The sequence below is a fragment of the Octopus bimaculoides genome, chromosome 9 (assembly GCF_046866305.1).
Source record: "Octopus bimaculoides isolate indiv1 chromosome 9, ASM4686630v1, whole genome shotgun sequence".
Classification (NCBI taxonomy): Eukaryota; Metazoa; Mollusca; class Cephalopoda; order Octopoda; family Octopodidae; genus Octopus; species Octopus bimaculoides.
The window spans coordinates 18441892-18466891 of NC_142936.1; the positions used below are offsets into that span (position 1 = coordinate 18441892).

At 35.3% G+C, this 25000-nt stretch overlaps 1 protein-coding gene across 5 annotated transcripts in view; it reads left to right on the forward strand.

Annotated features, from left to right (window-relative positions):
• LOC106874424 (hydroxysteroid 11-beta-dehydrogenase 1-like protein) overlaps positions 1-25000 on the forward strand; it is a 150794-nt gene that overhangs the window by 75479 nt on the left and 50315 nt on the right. For 4 of the 5 annotated variants that reach the window (XM_052970462.2, XM_089357221.1, XM_089357222.1 and 1 more), the window contains one exon: positions 5843-6036. Coding sequence is in view for 1 of the 5 variants with exons in the window: in XM_089357219.1 (XP_089213345.1) it covers positions 19711-19873 (163 nt within the window). In the remaining 4 variants the exon portion in view is untranslated. Of the gene's footprint in view, positions 1-5842; positions 6037-19550; positions 19874-25000 lie in introns of those variants that run through there. The other variant, XM_089357219.1, reaches the window with a different exon arrangement.

Sequence of the window (25000 nt, forward strand, 5' to 3'; positions counted from 1 at the left end):
CTTCTACACGGATGAATAAGGACAAAAATACATTCTACATTATTATATCTGATTCTTTAATTACAACTTTTACTAATTTTTTCTAGCATTAAATTCTACTACTATTATCTACTTCCTGACTATTTAGATATTTTTACAGTGTTCCAGTAAATTAAATAAATAATTAATTTAGTCTCTTTCGGGGTTTTCATACTGTTCTATCCGCACCGTTACACACACTGGTTTAAACTATCTCTGTTTAATACATTACTGTTGCTTACCATAACTTTTCAAATTTTTGTTTTAGTTATTTTCATTCTTTATTCTTCCATTCCTTTATGCTTAGATTTACCTTTACTTTCTATCCCTACTAACCCTCCTGTTTTTTTTTTTTTCACCATGTTCTCAATTTACATATTTCTTTCCGTGCATCACTGACATCACGTGCTCTCCATCCACTCCCTAAGGAAGACCTATAACTTTCTTTTTGAATAAGTCGGTTTTATTTTAATAAAATCTTAAGAATGAGTATCTCCACAATCAACCTTGTCCCATTGCACAATTTAAGAGGATCTAAATTTCCTAGAAGCATTATTGGGACTCCTACCTTCAGAAAAAGTTTATGTGGAGGAGTTCTAGGTGGCTCAAGAGAATTAAGGAACTCTTTTGAGTAACGGACAGCTTGATTTTCGTCAAGTACTGAATCAACTGACTTGTACTTCTTAATGATTGTTGGAATTTTAGTCTTTAATTCATGGTTAATCCTTGCTACTGTCTCATTTTTGGGGGAGCAAGAATTGCCCTTTCACACAACCATTTATGTAAATATATAATATATAAATATATATATATATATATATATATATATATATATATATATATATATATATATATATATATATATACTGTTGTATCTGGGGTGAGTAATTTTCAAAAAGAAAATGACTCTCCCCAGACACAACAGTTTTTATATATATATATATATATATATATATATATATATATACATATATATATATATATGTATGTATGTATGTATGTATGTATATGTGTGTGTGTGTGTGTACAAAATTAACAGGAATGACCACTAAGAACATATTCTTCGTGGTTAGGCGATTTGACGTCTATATCTAGCATATAGGAGTCCACTTTGGTGGTCATTCCTCTTAATTTTGTATGTAATATAATTTTAATCTTCGAATTTTTTAAATATGCTAAGCCACTGGTTTTAATTGATTAATATCAATTTCCACCCTCGTTATTTAATTTATATATATATATATATATATATATATATATATATATATATATATATATATATATATATATATATATATATATATATATACATATATGTATACATATATATATACATATATATATATATATATATATATATATATATATATATATATACATGTCTCTTAAAGGATAGAGCTCAAAATCAATGCATTGAAGATACTTTATTGCAGCAACAATTATAATAATAACAGAAACAACCACAATAAGCCAAACCTATGCACTAAAAAATACATATAAATATATATGGGTGTGTGTATCTAAGTATAGGTATATATGTGTGTGGGGGGGTAGGTGTGGGCATGTGGGTGGTGGTGTGCGGTGCGTGGGCGTGGGCGGGTATAATTAATGAATTAATTAATACACTATCGTTATAGGAAGATCCGATAGGAAATCTTGATGTACAGGGGGGGTTGAATTTTTGGCAAGGGATTTTTACGCTCTAAACCGGGCGGTGTACGTCGCTGGATTTCGGTTGACTGGTTTGTTTACATTCTGTAAGAAAATAACGATGGTAGGTTGCGTGCCGTCGATTATTCTTTCACCCTCTTGGATGATGTGTGTGTTTTGCTAATAATAGTATTGGTGATGGCAATAATGCGACCCTGATGAGATGGAGTATCCAGAAATTTGTAATATGTTGTAATTTGTTACAATATTTTACGAGACATCTTATGATGTGGTTTATTTTTCCGGGATACCCTATTGAAATGTGCATAGGTTTGGCTTATTGTGGTTGTTTCTGTTATTATTATAATTGTTGCTGCAATAAAGTATCTTCAATGCATTGATTTTGAGCTCTATCCTTTAAGAGACATGTATACATATATATATACAAAAACTCAACTGTGAGTTTTTGGCTAAGACTGTTAACAGATACTATATATTTTGTAAAATTTGTTTTATAAAAGTATATATTTAATATATATATATATATATATATATATATATATATATATATATATATACACATGTATATGCATATACACATAAACACATATATGTACATATACATACGTGTGTGTGTGTGTGTGTGTGTGAGTATGTGCGTGCGTGTGTGTGTGTATAGCCTGCTACACAGTTTCCACCTTCCAGATTTCAGTCGCAAAAAAATTGTCAAGTCAAGACTACCATTCAAGATATTTACCCATATTGCCGAGTTACAGAATTGAACTTGAAACCGTTGAGCTAAGCCTGCATCGATTAAAGAGGTGACAGATATTGATGGCTTTAACCTGAGTTACAGCGCTGAAACTCAAAAGTATTAACACTGATGAGATATGAACGGTACTTACTTCAGGTGGTTGGTAATTGATAAAGTTTAGTTTTAGTTAACACATATCGAATAGAACATGTACTAAAATCTTCAAGCTGACTCTACTCCGTACTTTTTCAGGTATAGTGCATCTGGTACTACTTTATCCAACATGCTCATTTTTTTAATGATTACTAATAGTTATTTAATGGAGTTTTAGTTGCTATTTCTAGCAGGTCGAGCTATATGATAGAAACTCCTATATTGACTTATAAGCTGATCAGATTTTTATTGTTTAAAACTTTTTTTAATAGTTAAATCTGGAAGAAAGAACTGTACCTATTGACTTCACAGACTCTCAGAGACTGGTATGTTCAGTATAGTTGGTATCGTCGTCTTAACTGCAAATCGGTGTCTGTTGAAAATGACTGGCAAGAAAAGGAATTCCAGTGGTAGATAGACTTAATACAAGTGGCGAGAGGAGTGGAGACGAATGTGACCGAGATGGCCCTGGGTGGAGATCCTGAAATCAGCTGTCTCCGAAAAGCAGAGGTTATTGTAATTAATAGCAGTATGAAAAGCAGAATAAGAAGACATTCTGTCTACAGATCAGATACCTTGGAATGTGTTAGCAAATGACTCCACACTAGTTAGGTGGTCTATACAGTCGGCAAGTTAAAGATGTACTGGAATATTAAATAATGACCTTTTAGCTTGTAGATTGGTTTTCTTATTTAGTGTATCAGTTCAATGTGTAACTTGAAATTCGAGCTATAAATGCTCTTATTTGGCCTTTAGGAAATCTAATGTCGTAATTTCATGCATCACAGCTTCAGATAGTATTGCTATTGGTATACGTGGTGTGCCTTTGTATGAGCTGTTGTTGTTTAACCCCAGGTCAGCTTTGATAGAGAAACCCTAGGGTCAAAGGCATTCGAGCCATGAATCGTTCATTATGTATTTCTTAAGAATGTTTCGGGCCACATACATTGTCTGTGTATTTCCTTTCTCCAGAAAGAAAAGTGTGTGGTTGTACGTCTTGCGCATCAAGAATGTAATATAAATTAGACTGATGTTCTATGAGTTTACAAGGCATTTGCATCATATATAATGGGAGTAGAATGTGTGGATTTGATTGGTGTTCTGATTCTCATAAACTATTTGAGGGTTCATTGTGTTTAAATTTGGTCCAGTTTTCAGACGTTAAGAAAGGACAGGAAATACCTATCTTTAGATACGATGTTAATGGTTATGTTTATTAATCCATCATTTACCGAATTATCAACTTCAGACTATATGTTTACAATATTCATATCTACACTATGTTTGAATTGTTGTGATCTCCAGTTTTCATCAAGTGTCATATTCTTGTACTATTATGTATACAATTAGGAAAAGACAACTGATGATTATCAGTGATGAAATCTGCTGAAATTCTTATGTAAATGTAATTATTGTAAATAACCCTCTAAAGCTGACGTTAGTAGTCCTGAAATTTATAAACTTCTATAACAACTCACATAAGATATTTAGACATTTAAATGGTAGGTTTGGCTTGGTGAGATTTTCATCTTAACGATGTGTATCACGTGACAAAATGGCGTTTATTCCTGGCCACAAATATTAAACTTTCCATGTAGAATTAAAATATGTAAAACACGTGACAATATGGTGTTATGAGGAAAAGAGGGTATTTACATAAAATATCCAACAACTAGGAATGTTTTTAATTTGGCCAAACTGAAATTCAAAACAAAGGCTTTTACTTCACTCATTAGGGAACTCTTATACGCTAACGATATCACTCTGAAATGGGCTTGCCGTCTCTTGTATCTGTATTTGACTCAGCTTTTGATGATTTGTGCTTGAAAACAAAAAACAGTTGTAATATTTCAACCAGCACATGGTGCTAGTTGCGACCCCACTAAAGTTTTCGCTATGGTTAAGTTACTTGAAGTTGTTGACTCTTTCATCTACCTAGGAAGCTCTGTAAAACATGATGGAAATCTGGACACAGAAATACATCTGCGAATTAAAAGGGTAACACGATCATTTGGTGGTTTGGAGTCACGCATTTGGTGCCAATGGCATAAATAACAAAATTGGCTCTCTACAAATCGTTTGTCTTACCATCTATGATGTATTCTTCTGAAACATAGACGTGTTATGAAAGACATTTCAAGGTGTCAGAACGATTCCACCAAAAATATCTTTGCCACATTTTAAATATTAAATGGAGCTTTGGTACTCCAGACACAGATGTCTTTGCGTCTTCAGGTATCACTTCAATTAAATCAATTATTCTGAAAAATCAAATGAGATGGTCTAGCCATATTGTTCGAATGGCAGATGAACGCACACCAAACATCTGTTTTATGGCGAGCTTGCAGAAGAGAAACGCAATCGGTGTAAACCTAAAAGGAGGTCTAAGGACGGCATAAGGACTACCATGACATCACTTGTAATGGATCCAAAGGCCATAGAAACCCAACGAACCGACCGTGTGACAGATTGTACCGGATTACATATTAGCAACAGTGTTCAATGTGAACTGATGTAACATACATACATACATGTATATTCATGCACACACACATAAAAACACACACGCGTACAGCGTACAAATAGACAGACAGACAGGCATACGTACATATATATAAACACATTCGTGCGCACACAAACATATATACAAATATACAAACATGTTTACGCACAAAATGTACATACAGACAGACAGATACGCGCACACGCACGCACGCACGCACACACACACACACACACACACACACACACACACACAACTTAAGTATATATTACAGTAACATCTGATATAATCTTGGTTGTTTGAAAAGGGACTTTTATGAGCCGGAAACAGATCTTTGTCTCCGTAACTCTACTCTTCAAACAGTAACATTTACTACTCTAGATAATATTTTACTTGACTATCACTTGACATCGTGTACAGCTCTTCATTTCACTTGGACTTAGAACACTACTTTTGATGTTTTGTCTTTTTTATTTATTATTCTATATTTGTCTTCAAGAGGGAAGGCAGTGCCCATGAGTTTTTATAAGGCATCCGACACTGGGAAAGGAGTGGACTCAATTTTTTCAAACTGGAGACCTGACCTGCCGTGGATGCTTGCTATAGAGTGGGCTCTGTCAGTTGCGTAAATAATAAGGGAGCAAGTGGAACGACCGCTCCCCTTAGCACATTTTTCAAAATTGGCGCCTTTTCAATTTTCGTTTAACTCTTGTTCACTTGTGCGATAAAAGTTTCATCTCTTCTTTTTTCTTTGTTAATTGTAGGGCCCTGGAAGATCTTTCTGGAGACTTTATTTGACCAACCTCCCGTGTTTTTGAACTGTATGCTTAATCTCCTGAGATGTGTTGGTGGCGGTTGACACCTGAAGAACCAAAACAGACCCCGACGTCATAACTTCTCGACACTGGACGATCCCGTGGAGTTTCATCTTTGTCGCGTCACACCTATATCACTAGTTGTAAGTTTCACGCATAATGATATTTTTACTGAAACCTAAAATTAATGAATGTAGAATACAATTACGTATATTATAACTATGAATCATTTCGCGTAATATAAGCCAAATGAGTCAAAAATTGTTTGGTATGTGTCACAGGAGTGTAGAACAACATCCTACCCAGGACAACCCACCCACCACCACCATCACCACCCCAGGACATAAACGCACCCCCAGGACAAAACACATACCCCCAGGACGGAACATCCCCTCAAACAAAAAAACCCGCACGAAACCCCTAGGACAAAAACCCCTAAGCTAAAGCCCCTCATTTTTTCTGGTTTTGAACTTTAACAGCATTGCAATATAATCTAAGTAATTTATTACTGAAGTAATCATGAAAAATATTATAATCTTTCTTTGCGTTGGTTCACTCCACATGATCATTGTTTGTCTACCTGAGTACCTGTACAGGGGGGATCACAATACTCGAGTACACAACACAATAATCATATAGAGTAAACCGGCACATAGAAAGATTACAATATTTTTCATGATTACTTCAGCAGTAATGAATTAATTAAATTATATTTTTTCTTCTAATCTTACTGGTTTTAAATGATATTAAAGTTCAAAGACAGAAAAAATGTAACTGAGAATGTTTTGTACGAGTGGGGTTTTGTCTGTAACCCGTGTCACGGCGCCTTTCTTTTCATGTGCTCGCTACCCACTAACTTTAGAACCTGGCTATGCTACTGGATTCTGCTAAAAGCACACTAGGTGCCGATGATGATGTAAAACCGGGTGACACATTAAGATTTGAACGCGGGCTGCAAAGAGCTGGAACAAACCTCGCAAGGTACGCAGTCCGCCGTCCTTATCGTTCTGCCAAACTACCTCCCTGGGTTGTTACGTCATTATCGATCTCGAAAAATGAAAGATAAGTCTGATGTCGGTGGGATTTGAAAGCAGCGTAGAGAGTTGAAACAAATACTGAGTGGCATTCCATCTAACATTCGTGCTGACAGAACTGTTAAAGCATTGGGAAAAAAATACCTTGCGATTTTGTTACGGCTCTTTATATTTTAAGTTCACATCTCGCTAAGGTTAACATTACCTTTCATCCATCCATTTCTTTTTCTATTATAACGGCAAGGTCTGGAATTTTGAAATGGGGCGGAATCGATTATATCGATCCCAGTGCTTAAATGGTACTTATTTTCTTGACCACTACGGGAGGAAAGGAAAAGTCAACCTCAGCGGAATTGGAACTCAGAACTTCAAAACCGGAAGAACTACCGCTAAGCATTTGTGTCCGACATGTTAAAGATCCTGCTAGCCCCCACCTTAATGAGCTGGCGGAATCATTAGCACGCCAGGCAAAATGCTTTCGTCTGCATTTACGCTTTGAGTTCAAACGCCACCAAGGTCGACTATGCCTTTCATCCTTGCGATAGTATAAGTACCAGTCAAGCACTGGGGTTGATATAATCGACTAATTTCCTCCCCAAAATTTCAGGCCTTGTGCCTATAATAGAAAGAGGTTTTTTTTTTCTTGTATTAGCAATACGGTTCCGTCATGGATAAGCTAGTGCGGATATTTTTCAAGATTTAGATGGGCTTTTTTTTTTTTAATCTGTTTTTAATTAGCTCAGGAAAGGTGAGTGCTAAGTTTCTTTTAATTTTTCTCGCATATTTAACAAATGAAATTTATTTTGAACAGTTACATATGTTCGACTAATATTCAACACGTGCATATCAATGTAACACCCCACTAAACAAGCAAAGATCCTAGCTTTTGCAAAAGAAAGAAAAAAAGAACACAAATATAATTTAAGAAAATATTAACAACCTGGTAAAATAATTTTACTTCCATTCTTTTATTTCATAAATATAAATATTAGTGAAGTTAGCGAAATTGACGACTTGCTTAACAACCAGAATGCGCTCACACAAATGTCTTCGCTGGCATCTAAACTGCGGACAAGTTCATAGTTTTGCATTTGCTTGTAATAACAATTTTTGAATATGAACAATTTGAGAATACACTTATTTAGCAATTTTTAACAAAATCAATCGCAGACTAGTACATTCAAGAAAAAGAAGAAAAAAAGGAGTCATCAATTTATGTAACGCCCAAAACGGAACGGGTTTCCTGATGTCCACAGAGGAAAACTAGAACTAGTCCCATCGGGGCCTTATCTCCGTCCATTAGTCTAGAGAAGAGTTACTGTACTGTACCCGGTCGTTAAAACTGAAGACGAGCCGAAGAAACAGGTCGAGTCGGTAGGTCACACTTATGTTGCAATACTCAGATCGACAAAATTTGAGGATCTCAGTGAAATATGTTAACTCCGACGAAGTCTATGTGTGTGTGAGTGTTTGTCTTCCATCACCGCTTGACAACTGGTGCTGATGTGTTTACTTCCCTCTAACTTAGCGGTGCGGCCAAATAACCGATGGAATAAGTACATGTCTTAAAAAGAATAGGTACTGAGGTTGATTCGTTCAACAACATTTTTCAAGGCGGTGCCCCAGCATGGCCACAATCCAATGACTGAAACAACTAAAAGATTAAAGATAATATCGTTTCCTACTTACACTCATAAGTTTTTACGAACTGAAAATATTCAGACCCTTTTCTTAAGTATGCCATCACTTATCTTCTTTATTTAAATCATTATCATTTCTATTTTGAATCTTTTGGGAACAATGAGTTAAATGTTATACGTTCAGGAAGCAATAGCGAAAGCCAATCCTCCGCTGACGAAGACAATTCATAAACATTCAAATTTATCTCCCTTGCTTGACCAAAACATAATGTAAGCTAATATATATATATATATGCAGCTCATCACTGTATTTAACATCTCATGTGATTATTTCTAATCTTGAAATCATTACAAATATTCAGACATTTTTCTATAACTGTTTAGAAACACTACTATCTAATCTGTTCGCTACTGTCAGAAAATCTCTCTCTCTCTCTCTCTCTCTCTCTCTCTCTCTCTCTCTCTCTCTCTCTGACACACACACACACACACACACATGAAGGTAACAGCTCTACAAGTTATACTTTCCTTTTTTTTCCTCACGACAAAACTAAATTTCATCCACTTCGAAACAATTTACAAACATTTATGTCGATTTATCTCTACGTCTATCACATTATCAGTCACGCACATCAATAGCTCCTAAACACCCCAAAAAGAATAATAAATAAATAAATAAATAAATAAATAAATAAACTAAAATAAATATAAAAATCATTAAGGTAGACACTTGTCCTCTTGTTGAACCTGATTTTATGGTTTACTTGAAGTATTTCGATAAAAGAAAAAAAGTAGTACATAGGTGATAAGGTGTTTGTGTTTTGTGTTTGATGTTTACTAGATAAGTATTGTACTTAGCAACAAAGAAATACCCTTCTCCACCTCTATCACCTGTATGCTGCTGTTTACGTTTCCCTCCTCCTCCTCCTCCTCCTCCTCAGAGGTTGGTTGGATAGGTTAAACTGGACTTATTAGATTAGATGTAAAGACTCAGGACACGGTTCTCTCATTTTATTTTCAGAACTAGTGTCTTCCGGGCAACACTATCCAACGTGCATTCCATCATTTTCTTTCTTCTTTTTCTTTTTAGAACAATACACTGTGGTTTAAGGAAAAATTTTGCACCTATCTCTACCAGTTTTAACGAGCACATAAAGCAGGGGCGGGGAAACTTTTGGATCTATTTTAAAACGGGGGCGCCAGTATTTTCTTAACGAAACACTAACGAAACACTTTGAAACTTGGGACACTGGTAGAATGTGTCATATAAAACATCTTTTACTCTTAGTCTTCTTAACAAAAAAAAGGAATTCGCAAGTTATTCCATGTTAAAGTTGTCGTATTTCTCTAATTTCAACCAATCACTGACGTCTATTCAGCTCAATAGAGTTACTGCTGGGCGGTCATAAAAATGTTATTCCCTGTGACATATTTCATCCGGTTTAATCGTAATTTATACGCATATATTGTTTATATAATAAATTACGCTGTGCGTATCTATGTGTGTAACAATTTTAAAGTTCGGATTCTAGAGTTAGGGTTAGTTTTAGGGTTAAGGTTACGGTTAACAGTCTAGTTAGGGTTAGGGTTAGGGGATTAATACGATATACACCGTTACAGCGCTAATTGTTTTCAACTGAATAGACGTCAGTGATTAGTAGAAATTTTTTACATGAAATAAATTCGAATACAAAAATATTTTTCTGTTCTATAACACAAAATAGATAAGTATACGAAGTTTGAAAGTCTTTCCGTACCAAAAACACTACATAAAACATAAATGAAAACTAGCGCCCCCGTTTTAAAATAGATCCAAACTTTTTAGTGCGGCAGGCAAAAATTTCCCTAAAAAAGGTCCGCGGGCGGATCACAAGTTCTAACTCATATCTGTGTAAATTTTGTATATATCTATGTATAATTCGATATAGGAGGCACAACGGCCCAGTGGTTAGGGCAGCGGACTCGCGGTCGGAGGATCGCGGTTTCGAATCTCAGACCGGGCGCTGTGTGTGTTTATTGAGCGAAAACACCTAAAGCTCCACGAGGCTCCAGCAGGGGGTGGTGGCGACCCCTGTTGTACTCTTTCGCCCCAACTGTCTCTCACTCTTTCTTCCTGTTTCTTGAGTAACGCTGCGATGGACTGGCGTCCCGTCCAGCTGGGGGGAACACATACGCCATAGAAACCGGGAAACCGGGCCCATGAGCCTGGCTAGGCTTTGAAAGGGCGTACAAGAAGAAAAAGAATAATTCGATATACATTAATAAAGATACGTTTAACACATTAAATTAACACGTAACATCTTCACTGGGACGTTTATATTACTTACCAGGTATTCTATATTTTTCAGCTAGAGTGTAGTTGGGTCTCAAGGGGGGGGGGGGGTACAAACCTAACAATATGTGTTTTATAGTGAAAACAAAATTTTCATTCAAATGGCAATTGCCGGACGATTTCTGTTCGAGTCTAACCGTTTTAAGTCATAGTGGAAACGCGACCTATGTCGCAAAGAGACATACGAGTATTGTATAAATTTTATAATTGAAAAATTAATTATTTTTTGTGCATACGAGTATACCAGCCTGCGGGCGCAATAAAATGGGTTCGCGGGCGTAATTTCGCCCTCGGGCGGGGGTTTCCCTACCCCTGACACAGAGCACGCAGTGGGAAGAATTTTTTATACCAAAGGTCAATTGTAAGTGCGTTAAGAACCTGTAAAGCCGTGTTTGTGCTAAGGAAAATAACGAATCTCTAATTTTATTAATTCATAGATTATGCACGCAATTACACTAAGCAACATTAATTAAGAATGCATTAATTAACTAGATTTTTTATAATGCTTTGATTAACCTTATATAAGGGTTGGGTTATTCAAAGAAACATATTAAATTACTGTTTTAATCCTAATACTTTAAAGCTTAAACCGAAGGACATCGTCAGAGAGTAGTTTGAAATTTAAATATTGGTAAACTATAGCCCACGGACCATATGTTCTCCACACTTGACAAAGGGACTTCGGCGTACGTTCAAGACTGAATAGATGAACGGCTGGGAGAAATTGCTCAGAGAAGTCTTCAATATGGATAAAGATAATTCAGCTGGGTTTGACATATTGCATTGAGTCACGCTAATTTTAATAACTTGAAATTAGTCATGTGAGGAATTGTTAAAAAGTAATACCAGTCAAGGGAAGCAATTTCGAAATTCAAATAATTTAAACTTGAATAGAGACATCCTATAAGGTGTGTCTTACCTTTTGACAAGTACAGTGACTGAACAGTTTAACTTACTCGCGGACTAACTGGTTGCTTAGATGGCTGGCGCCCATGCCTTTGGAGCTTGATAATTTGCCTATCTCTCCTAGCATATTGTAGTAATCACTGCCCTTTGGATTCCGCACCTCTAGAAGAGGGTGGAAGGTGTCTTCTTCGATAAATGCAACCATCACTGTATGCTTCGCAACCACGTGGCTTATCTGTAATAATAAATCCATGTATAGTTCCACTGTTGGAGTTGGGATATTTTTCGTGGACAGCCCTAGAAATTGTCGCTCCATAAATTAACGCTGCGAGGAGTGCTCGGCTTGAGCAGGTATTGAATAATAAGAAAAAGAGAAAACCTTTGCTGCAATGCACCTAATTAGAGCTCAATATGAATAGAATATAACAAAAATCAAAGTGGATGACAGATTTTCGTAGGTCAAATTCCTTTATCATTGGAATACAATAGATTCAAGTTCGGGAATTACAGGAATATGGGTAGCCCCAATACGAATAGGATTAATAATAACATATAGATAAAGAACGCACAAGGATGAGCAACCGAAATAAAGCCTGCAATTATCGGAACCGCAATTTATGTCCATTGGGGGTTCCTGTCTAAGGAAAAACGTGGTATACAAGACTGAGGTTATAACTGCCAATCAGCCCAGGAAAGTATACATAGAAAGTACCACGGATTTCAAAACGAGATATAGATGACACATCAGCTCATTCTCGAACCCAGGAACAAAAAACGCAACAGCGCTGGTGACATATATTAACAAACTAAAAATACGAGATAAGGAATTTAGACTAGACTGGTCATAACGGAAACCACCTCATCTAAAACATATACTGGAAGATGTAAGTTATGTACGAAGGAAGCAATTAGTATACTCCGTACAGGCAAGAAAATTTTGATTAATAAAATATCGGACGTTATAATTGCATGTGGGCTACATTTAAGTTTTTTTAAAGGTAGAAAGTATAAAATCCGATCTTATGAACATCGACTTACTTTAATAAAATAATAATTTCTTCCACTTTGGTTAGATTTGATCAACTTAAAGTTTAAGCGTAAAATTCTTTATATTTTGGCATCTTAGTAATTCACGGGTTTAGCATCGCTTTCGAACCTACTAACCTTTTATATATAAGTTGTAAATTAACGATCATTGTAAATTGAAAATCACAAATATTAGTGAATTTTTAGACTGTTCCCACTAAGATTCTGCATATATGGATTCACCTTACTTTCATCATTTACGCTTTTTAATTATCAGCAATCCAACAGTCTTATATGGTTAACCATGTTTAATCAGAAATTTGAGTCCTCATTTTATATTATTTCATTTTATTTTCACAAATATTATTAATTTCATTTTTATTCGCAAAAATGTTTTACTTCTGAACTTTTTCCACTTCACAAAGCCTTTCTATATCATTACGATCTTTTAAAAAATACTATAAAATCTTTTTAGAAATATAACATTATTCGATATGACTTCAAGCTTTGTAAGTAGAAGATATTTTAATCTTTCTCAATTCCTAAACTATTTTAATTGATATCTATTTCTCTCGGATGAGAGAAATGCGGCTATTTGTATCGGCTGGAAAACTCGCCCATTATGAACGTATTCCTCGAAACGATCGTAAGGTTTTATAATACTGCTTTTCTTTGAACTGTAATATTGGAATGCTTGAAACCTAACAGCTCGATGAATTTTTTATGTATTTTGTATTCCCATGATAAAGGAACTTGACCTACGTAAATCTGTCATCCACTTTGATTTATGTTATATTTTGCCCTATATTGATCACTAAATACGCGAGATGGAACAAATGTTCTCTTTTTTCTTATTCTGTATATATATTTACATATACATATATATATATATATATATATATATATATATATATATATATATATATATATATAGGAAAATGAAAAAAAGCCAGAATGCTGAACTGGAAGCATAATTTAATAAAGATTTTTTCTAACCGGTTTTCATTGCGATGAAGCAAATTATCAAGAAGGAGAATGAAAATGTTTTTTTACAAAGAAGTACAAAAAAGTACAAAATGAAGAAAATAATATATAAAACAATAATATATAAAAAAATAAATATACCCATACATTATATTGTCTTTGAGCTTTTGTAATTCAATAGTAGTTCATGTATAAATTGGTAGGAAAAATAAGGATGCATGAGAGTTGAGAGTTTTGTTAAGTTTTAAAAAAGGGTTAAAAGTTTGTGTTAAGCAGGAAATGTGGTGTCAAAACAGGAAGTGTGTGTAAGGGGAGACAAGTGTTTTTAGTTAGTTATGAACTCTTTTTTTCCAACAGGAAGTTTGTGTCTGTTCATAGAGAAATAAGGTCACTGAGGGGTGTGTGTGTTAAGAAATGGTTGGAATTTCTCTATGAAAAGATTCTCCTTGTTGATTCTTTCTTGTGTGGAGATTCTGTCTTTACATTGATAGAAAGGGAATATAATGAATTTAGGGTTTTTGTTTCTGGCGCAAGAGTCTATGTGGCCACTGAGTGGAATTTGGCGGTATTGAGGGAGGTTTATTTGTTCCTTATGGACAGCTACTCTTCTACGTAATGGGAGGCTCGTCTGTCCGTTATAGAAGTTTTGGCAACCTGCGCAAGTAAGGACATAAATGAGGTTACCCGAGGAACAAGAGAAATTGGTTTTAATTTTAAACTTTGTTCCTCGTTTGAAGGTAAATTCAGAGCCTTCAAGTAGGTAGGGGCAGGTGCCACAATTAGGGCGTGCACATTTTTTAACTGATGGGGGTGGAAGTGGTGTATGTAGTTTGGAATTGGTTAATAATGTTTTCAAAGATTTGTGTTGCCTTTTGCATTTAAGGACTTTGTGTGTATTAATGATATTGTTCATTTTCGGGTCTGTGGTGAGTAAGGGGAGGTTTTGTTTAATTGTGGTGAATGCTTCGATGTTATTGGGGTTATGGGTGGAGATGTATGGAAGTATTTTGGGGTTGGGTGTGTTATTATGCTGGTTGGTTTTTAGTGTGTTTTTGTCAAGTTCCTTGGCACGTTTTATTCCAAGATCTATGAGTGTGGAGGGATATTGGCGTTGTAACAGTGTTTTTTTTTAGATCTTGTAAGCGTATTTCTCGAGTGGTTGAGTCAGAGACAATGGTGCAAATTCTTTTAGCTAAATTAAAGGGGATATTTATCTTGGTGTGTTTTGGGTGGCATGAGCTAAAAAGGAGGTATTGTTGTGAGTCTGTAGGTTTGTGGTAGATGTCGGTTGTGATTTGGTTATTAGGTGTTTTTATGATTAAGAGATCAAGAAAAGTGAGATGATGTTTGCTGAATTCCATAGTGAATTGAATGTTGGGATGTATGTTATTAAGAATGGATTTGAATTCTAGAAGTTTTTCATAGGGTTCATTCCATATGATGAAACAATCATCCAAATATCTTTTCCAGTTATCCATTAAAAAGATGTGGAAAAGGTGTCCAAATTTCTGACGTGAGGTTTCATATAGTGTTAATTCAAAAAAACCCATTATGAGGTTCGCAAGGACTGGTGCAGCTTTAGTACCCATCGCGATACAACGTTTTTGGCGAAAGTATGTGTCTGCAAACAGGAAGTAATTGTTGGTCAGAATGAACTTAAGTGATTCTATGATGAAAGTTGTGTTGATGCGATGAGGAAATGTTTCTGGGTGTTTGTGCAGCCAGAATTTAATTGCCTCAATCGCATATTCATGAGGGATATCTGTATAAAGGTTGACCACGTCAAAAGAAACCAAGAGTGACTCCTCGTTTGTTGTTTTCGGGAGGTGATTGAGCATGTCAAGATCATCTCTGATGAAACTTTTGATGTGGCTTAGGAAAGGTTTCAAAAGAATGTCCAAGAAATTGCTTAAGCGATGTGTTTCGCAGGAGGTGCCTGCTATAATGGGTCTTAGTTTTAAATCTTCCGGTGCCTTGATGTTGATGTAGATTTCAGAGGAGAGTTTGCAAGCTTCGGTGATGGATTTGTTCTTATGGATTTTAGGGAGGCCATAGAAGAGGCTGGGCTTGCATTTGAAATTAGTGATGTAATCTTTTTTCTTTGTCCGTGAGTCCTTGACCTTGCTGGAGTATAAGGGTGGTGAGGTTTTTGAGAGTTTTTTGTTGTTTATAGTTGGTGATAGTTTCATAGAAGGAGTTATCGTTTAGTAAGGAGAGTGCTAGGTGTTTGTAAAAATCTGTGTTCATTAGGACTACAGTACTACCTTTGTCAGCTTCTTTGATAGTAAGGCTTTTGTCCTGTTGTAAGTCTCTTAGATTTTTCCATTCTATGCTATTAAAGTTTGATTTGACCTTGGTTTTAGGTGGGGTAAAAGGGAAACTCTGGATGTGGTTGCAAAAATCATCCAGTGCTTTATTCCTTCCTTTGGAAGGTATGAAGTTGCTTTTGTTTTTAATAATTGAGTCATCCTCATTGTTGAAGTCTATGAAAGCTTCTGTTAAACGAAGCTTTCTGCAAAATTCTGAAATGTCACCCTTGATCTCAGGGGGGTTGGGTGTTCTTGGGGTGGGTGTGAATTTTAAGCCTCTGGCTAGGATGTTAATTTGGGTTTGTGTAAGGGTTTTATTAGAGAGGTTTATTATTTTAGTTATATATATATATATACGTATGTATATATATATACATATATATATACTTGTATATATATATATATATATATATACATATATATACATATATATATATACATATATATACATATACATATATATACATACATATACACATATATATATACATATATACATGCATATACATATATATATATATATATATATATATATATATATACATACATATATACATACATATATATATATATATATACATACATATATATGTATACATACATATATACATATATATGCATACACATATATACATGTATACATAAACATATATACATATATATATATATATACAAACATATACACACACATACACCCATTCACACATATATACATACGAGGTCTGATCTATAAGTTATCAGGACTGTTGCCATAGTAACGAAGATAAAGCATGCAGAGTGAAGCTACTTGGTACAGATTGACCCAGGTCTCTTTTGTGCATGCGCAAGACGTTTTAACATTCTAGCTCACTTCCGCTGTTTACAGCAGTACTTGTAAGGAACGTGTGTAGCGTGTGTTCACCGCATTGATCATGACAGCAAGTTGTCATGGCAATACCTACTCAGAGGCGTACATAAAGTTGCCGAAAGTGTAGCGAGAAATGTGTATGTGCAACACTCAAGTGTATGAGTAGTTCAGATGTTTCCAAGATGGCCGAAAAAATATCGATAGTGACGAACATTCTGGGAGACCCACGACAAGCAGAACTGAGAAAAACATTGCAGATCAGCGTGCAGCTGTGAGGGGAAATCGTCGAATCACCATCCGTGAGTTATCAGATGATGTGGAGATTGGTTACGGTTCAGTTCATTCCATTATTAGTGAAGATTTGGGTATGAGAGGCGAGTCTGCAAAGTTTGTGCCAAAATCTCTTTCAGCTGCCCCAAAAGACACTCGGGTTTCAGTTGCACAAGATCTCCTTGATTGTGTCGAGAGCGATGAAAACTTTTTAAAACTTTTCGTAGGACTCTGAGCAGGAATCGCCAAGCATTTGGCAAAATTTGATGCAGATTCTCTGCTCAACTTTCTTTGTCATGGTCAATACGACGATCACACGCTACACACCTTCCTTCTAAGCACTGCTGTAAATAGCGGAAGTGAGTTAGAATGGTAAAACTTAGTGCACATGTACAGCAGAGTTCAAGGTCAATCTGTGCCAGGCGGCTTCATACTGCGTGCTTTAGCTTCGTTATTATGGCAACAGTCCGGATACTTGTTGATCAGACCTCGTATATATATACACACATATGTATACATATATATATATATATATACATATAAACATATATATACATATATATACATATATACATATATATGCATATATATCTGTATAGATATATACATATATATATACATATATATATATATATATATACATATATACATATATATATATATACATATATACATATATATATATATACATATATATATACATATATACATATATACATATATATATACATATATACACATATATACATATATATATACATATATATATATACATATATATATATACATATATATATACATACATATATATATACATACATATATATACATATATATACATATATGTATATACATATATATATCCATATATATACATATGTATATACATATATATATCCATATATATACATATATATATACATATATATATACATATGTATATACAGATATATATACATATGTATATACATATATATATACATATATACATATACACACACACACACACATATACATATATATATATATATATATATATATATATATATATATATATATATATATATATATTATACTGGAAAAGGCCGGTTTATTGGATTACCCTGGGTTACACGTCATAAAGGGCACGACCGACTTTCGTCTTAGTTTCCGTTTACCGGATACACTCACAAGCTTATGTCAACCCTAGGCTATAATAGAAAACACTTGTCCAAGGTGCTGCGCAAGGCCACATGGTTAGGAGACAAGCTTCTTAACCACCAGCCACGCCTGTGCCCTTTTATTATTATTATTTATTTATTTTTCGTCTCATGAAGAAGAAGACTCCCTTCAGTCATGAATGACCATGGGATTGCACCAAGAAATTTCCCCGCCGAAGCACAAGTCCAGACAAGGTTGCTTACAGAAAACCAGCAGTCACCCACGCATACCAGCTTTCTTTCTCTATACCACTGATGTTATTAAAGAGGAAAGCAAAGGCTGATACAGCTTGGCACAAGTGACGTCGCAACTCATGGATCTTTTTTAAAACGGTGGCCACATTTTTCATTAACGAAACACTTTGAAACTTGGAACACTGGTAGAATGTGTCATATAAAACATCTTTTTCTCTTAGTCTTCTTAAAAAAAAAAGAAATCCATAAATTATTCCATGTTAAAGTTGTCGTATTTCTGTAATTTCAACCAATCAATGACGTCCATTCAGCCGATATACATTAAGTGCCGACTACATAAACAAACGATTCTGAAACAATTAACCCTAACCCTAACCCTAGGGTTAGTGTTAGGGTTAAAGCAAATTTAAAATGAAAAAAGCAAATAAAACGAAGGTATGGAGATTAAATACGCTTTACATCGCTTAATCAGCCAAAGGAGTAAATGTAAACAACTGAATACTTGTCAGTGATTGGTTGAAATTATCGAAATAAGACAATTTTTAACATGAAATAAATTCGAATACAAAAATATTTCTCTGTTCTATAACACAAAATAGATAAGTATGCGAAGTTTGAAAGTCTTTCCGTACCAAAAACACTACGTAAAACATTAATGAAAAATGTGGCCCCCGTTTTAAAATAGATCCCAACTCATTTCTACAGTTAGTAAATGGGAGCAATGTGAAATAAAGTGCCTTGCTTTAAAAAAACTCACAAAACATAGCCCAGTCCAAGAATCGAACTCACTACCGCATGATTGTAAGCCCCGTGCTCTAACTACTGAGCCATGCGCCTTCACCATTTTCGGAACCGCTGAGACTTCTAGAGGGAGGAGGAAGTTATTCTCAGACCAGGAGATTTACCTTCGATTGCTTACAACAGAGTGAACTCCGCTAAAAACACATTATTTGGTATTCAATATACCATTGCCTCATGGGACAGTCATTTTTAAGAGCCAAGTTCTAATATCTATGTTTGATGAGTCTGGATTAATTGTATTTTACTGCTCAGTTTTTGTATACGGTACAATTGTATGGAATATTTCTTCTTTAAAAGACGAGACGACTTACAGCGTGTATTGTTTGAATGGAGAAAAACTATTGTTGTTGGCATTTCTGTCTACATCGTAATCTTCCTGAAATCTGCCATTATTATATACGAACGTCTGTGGTGTGAGAAATTCCTTTTCCGACAAGGTAGTCATATTTCCTGTTTATATATTTCACTGCGACGTTTTATTTTCACATTTTCATTTCTTTTTAAACTGCAGCTTGTTATGCATTAATTACACCACATCCTGTACATACTACACCAACCCTTTCGCCCATGTCTTTTCCCCCAGATGTAGACTATACCCCCATGAAGACACCCTTTTCGCTCATGTTTTCCCTCCAGCGTAAATTATACTATAAACATTTGGTCTTACCCAATTATTCCACTTTCTAAGTCTCCCTTAGGCTTTCGAATAAATTAAAATACACTTCGTTTTTGGATTTGGTTTGCAAGATTTTTTATGTGATTTCGTGTGTTGAAGCATATTCTGTTGTGTCTGGGGAGAGTCATTTTTTTTTTTTCGTGCCTTAAAATTTAACACACTTACCATAAAAATAATAAGTGGAAATTTTAACGGTGAGTGTGTTAAATTTTAAGGCACGAAAAGAAAATGACTCTCCCCAGACACAATAAAATACACTTGTTTTTACCAAATTTTATGGAAAAGAAAAAAAATATATTACCGTATTTCTTATCTTTAAGCTCTAAGCTCAAATCCCGTTGAGGTCATCTTCGTCCTCTATCTTTCTGGAGTCGATAAAATATAGAACTAGTCAAGTACTGAAGGCAATGTAATCGACTCTTTTCTTCTCTGTGCCTATGTCAGAAACAATTATTTAGTTGGGATTCCATTGGAAGAATCGATTGTGTTGGTTAAAATGGTTTGATATTTTGTTGTTTTGATTCCAAATATGTTATGAACTTTAACCCATAAAATCCAATTACATTATGGATTCAAATCTAACAGAAGCCAATCTGTGTGCTTACTTCCGGGATTGATGAAATAAATACAAGTCAAATACTGAATCCCTCTTAGATTTAAGGCCCAGCATCTTTAGAAATCGTTATGTAATTGGAGTGGAAACACCACTCCTCTTTAATTCAGCACCAACCGCAATATCTCTAAAATATCTTAGCGTATTCGTACTTCGAACATACACGGTGAACTGAGAAAATTTGAGTTGTATATAAGTATTCATTGCCGATGACCACTAGATCGATATAGCAGTGGAATTTTTTTCTTTTTTTGCTTTTTACTTTTTAATATCTACTTTTAATGAAAACAGCAATTGCGGCAGACGATCTGGTCTCGTTCAATATTATAATGCGTCTTAGTTTGTATTACCATTGATTGATAAAAATAGACAAGCAAATAAAACCGTAGGTATGTAAACGAGCTGAGGACTGGATCAAAAGTTTCACGAGTTCAAATTGCGTCAAGTTCGACATCATCTTGCTGTTGAGAAAATTTTTGTCAAGTACTAATTCGATAAAATCTATTATTGTGAGTCAAATATTATTGTTGTTTAACCATAGGTTGACTCCTAGAGTAGACTTTTGATCAGAGCCTCCGAAAGAAATATTCGCTAAGTGCAAAGAGATTGCTTTCGGGCCTCACTTGAAAGTGGGTGAAGGGGCCTTCCTCCAACCCGTCAGAAATTCACAGGGCTCCAACCTGAATCTCTGGACAAATGTACCGAGAAAACCCCCACTTTCATAGGACCTGTCTATGATCAAAGGCATTTCAGCCATGACTTCCTTGTTTTTATGGTGTCTAAAGCTACATTATTTAATGTGGTCTTCATTTGGCGGGGGGGGGGCAGCTCAATAGCGATGAATAATTAATGATTTCTAACTTTGGCTCAAGGCCACAAACTTAATTGACTACTACTTATTATGGCTAGTCCAAATGGAGTAATTAACTGCAGCAACTAAATACGCGTATCACATGGTATATAGTCCAGTACTCAATTTTTTAACTGTGCCCATTACTTAATAGCAATATTTCTCCTGATACGAATAAGGCTACACATCAACTTAATCCAAATAGAAGGGGTATGATCTCAATGTATTAACAATCATCTTACATATGCACACACACACACACAGTGACACTCTCGACCAACTCGACTAACACTTCAACCAGTATCTGCTGAATATCCCCAATGCCATCACCGCAATCCCAATTACAAATTCTATAGCCTGCATAAGACAGTTAAAAATAGCAACCAAATCTTCCTCATCACACCACTATTCTCTTAAAAATAAAAAGCCGTGTCGTTTCGGGTTCAGTCCTCACTGCGCAGCACCTTGGGCAAGTATCTTCTACTGTAACCCTGGGATAACTAATGCCCTTGAGTGAATTTGGTAGGTAGAAACTGTGCCTGTCCTGTAATATATAGGCGGTGTGACAATAAGGAGTTTTTACTTTAGTTTTGACTTTGAGAAAAAAAATGTTTTTTTTTACAAATGTTCACTACCTTACAAAAACTAGATCAGCACAGCAAAAGCCTTCCCTAAACGCATTAAAAATTCTGTAACACATTCAGGACACTATTTCAGAAAATTATCTCCGTTCTCTTTTTGAGCATATAAATGACAAATTTAGCTGGACGAAAATGAGTAAGACAAGATAAAATGAATTTGCCTCCTCATTTCTCCAGAATTGTATTTGAAAAAATACTCATACACATCAGTATCCATTCTTAGACATCATAAAAATTAGAAATGCCTTAAAAATTTAAAATATCTAGGCCAAATGAAAGAGGATCATAGAAAAACGAAACATGATACAAAATTGACGGAACTCGACTAAATCTAAAAACTCAATATAAAATTACGGAGATGTACTTGCATATTAAGTGACCTGATCCGAGATCGTGTACTGGAACGAAAACAATTGCGGCGTGGAAGGTGTTTATAAGCCATTTAAGAAACACAAAAACCGTTAGATTCACTTCATTTAAATTCAATTTGTCAAAATATTTTCGTCGCTTTGAGACTGCGACCTGTTCATTGACAAAATTCTATGATGCAGCACGGAATTTTGTCAGTGAACAAGTCGAGGTTTCAAAGTGACGAAAATATTTTGACATAAATTAAATTTAAATGTTGAAGTGAATCTAACGGTTTTGTGTGTTTCTTAAATGGCTTATAAACACCTTCCACGCTGCAATTGTGTTCAATATAAAATGTTGTCTATATCTTCTTCACAACATACTGGAGTGTTTCTCTCTCTCTTCTCGGTATATTTAGGCACATGCAGTGAAAGAGAAGAAATTATTGAAATTAGTCATTACTCATTTTGCCCCAGTTTAGACATATTTTGAAAATTGAAAAATAATCAAATTTGATATTAGTGCGGCAGAAAAAAAATGACTCAGAATCCAACAGAGAAAGGAATATTGATTATTAATACGTTAGCTCCCGAGCCTCATTTTACGTTTTTTTTTCCCAGGGTCCCAATACGATATTTTAATTAATTTTGACATGAGCGGTGTGATATTTATTAAACTACACCATAGTGAAGCAAGAAACACATAGGTAGTGTTAGATACAAACGTCCCACGGGAAGGTCGTGTGGTACCCTAGTTCATATCACATTTTAGATACCTCACGAAATACCAATGGTCAATTAAAAATTTAGGGTATTCTCTATTGGATGATCTCGAAGTTCTTTTTCAAAAAGAACTATTTTGGTTTCCATGGCAAATAAAATATTTTTTCATTCCTTTCTGTTTCTATTGGAAAATCTACCAATTTTATCAAAAAGAACTAGCTATTTTTGTTTCAATGGCAAATAAAATTTTCCTAATACTCAATATTTTATTTTACCTTATTACATGGTAAACTGAGAAGAAAAACGAAGCGAAACGAAATATACAAAGTCTATAAAAACTTGTTCTCTTAGTGTACCAAAATCACAAATCAAAGCAATCGGAGCATTTCAGCTCTCATCCCATAGGAAAGATTTTAAAATGGCAAACTGGTGAATCATGCGGGACTCGCTAACATACCTCCACGACCCACCGGCAGGACGTGTGGAAGCCAACGTGTTAAGCACCAAAAATTATCCAGATATTTTATTACCAACTTCATTTACAATCGGGTCAAACTTTGAGGAAAAGTTGCCTTCAACAACAACTATGCTGGCCAATTTTTACTCCTAAAGATGATGGAACAGACCAAAATGATAATACAATACTTGCAATATCATGATTTCAAACAGGTAATGAGAAAATAACGGGAAATCAGAAATTATTCATTTAATCCCGGTTACTAATTTTGCCCCCACCCTATATATAAATATATATGTACGTATGTTGTTGTTTTTTTTTTTTTGGCGCCCTTTTAAAGCCTAGCTAGGTTCATGGGCCCGGTTTCCCGGTTTCAATGGCGTATGCCAGTCCATCGCAGCATTACTCATTTTTGCCAGCTGAGTGGACTGGAGCAACGTGAAATGAAGTGTTTTGCTCAAGAACACAACGCGTCACCCGGTGCAGGAATCGAAACCACAATCTTCTGGTCATGATGCTGACACCCTAACCACTAAGCCACGCGCCTCCACTATATATATGTATGTGTGTGTGTGTGTGTATCATATGGCTTTTTGTTTGCTTGTCAACCGGTGTTGGTTTGTTTATGTCCTCATAATCTATCGGTTCGGCAACAGAATACATATCAGACTTAGAAAGTAAAAGAAGTTACTGGTGGGGGGTCGATTTCTTCGACTAAAATCCTGCAAGTCCCTGCCTCAGCATGGCCGCAATCCAATGACTGAAACAAGTGAAAAAAAAAAGTAGAGTCCTAAATATTTTTAAAAGACGAGATGGTCACGGCTGGAATGCTTTAATGATAGCTCAGCAGAGTTGAGGCACAGCTAATCACCACAAACATTAGACAACAAGCTACTATACGCACCTATTGGCCACCAGTAACTCTAACCACCCTGTTATAAACCCAGCGATCCCTAACAACACACCATTCACACCATATTACAGAGAAAATCTCATCCCAGTGCGTGCGTGCGACTGTGTAACGCTGTAGGAAAAAAAATTGTATTGTGAATTTGTATTCAGCTGACCGAATTAAAGTGAGTGAATTTTGAGTTCTGTCAAGCATGGACACATCCGTGTCACGCGTGAATCGTTTTGCCGACCGCTGATTCAATATTGATTCGAACGCATCACAATGGATGTAACTCACAGAATTAGCCACTACTCTAACCATTCCTTACCATTGGTGTGCGTGCGCCTATGTGTGTGTACATA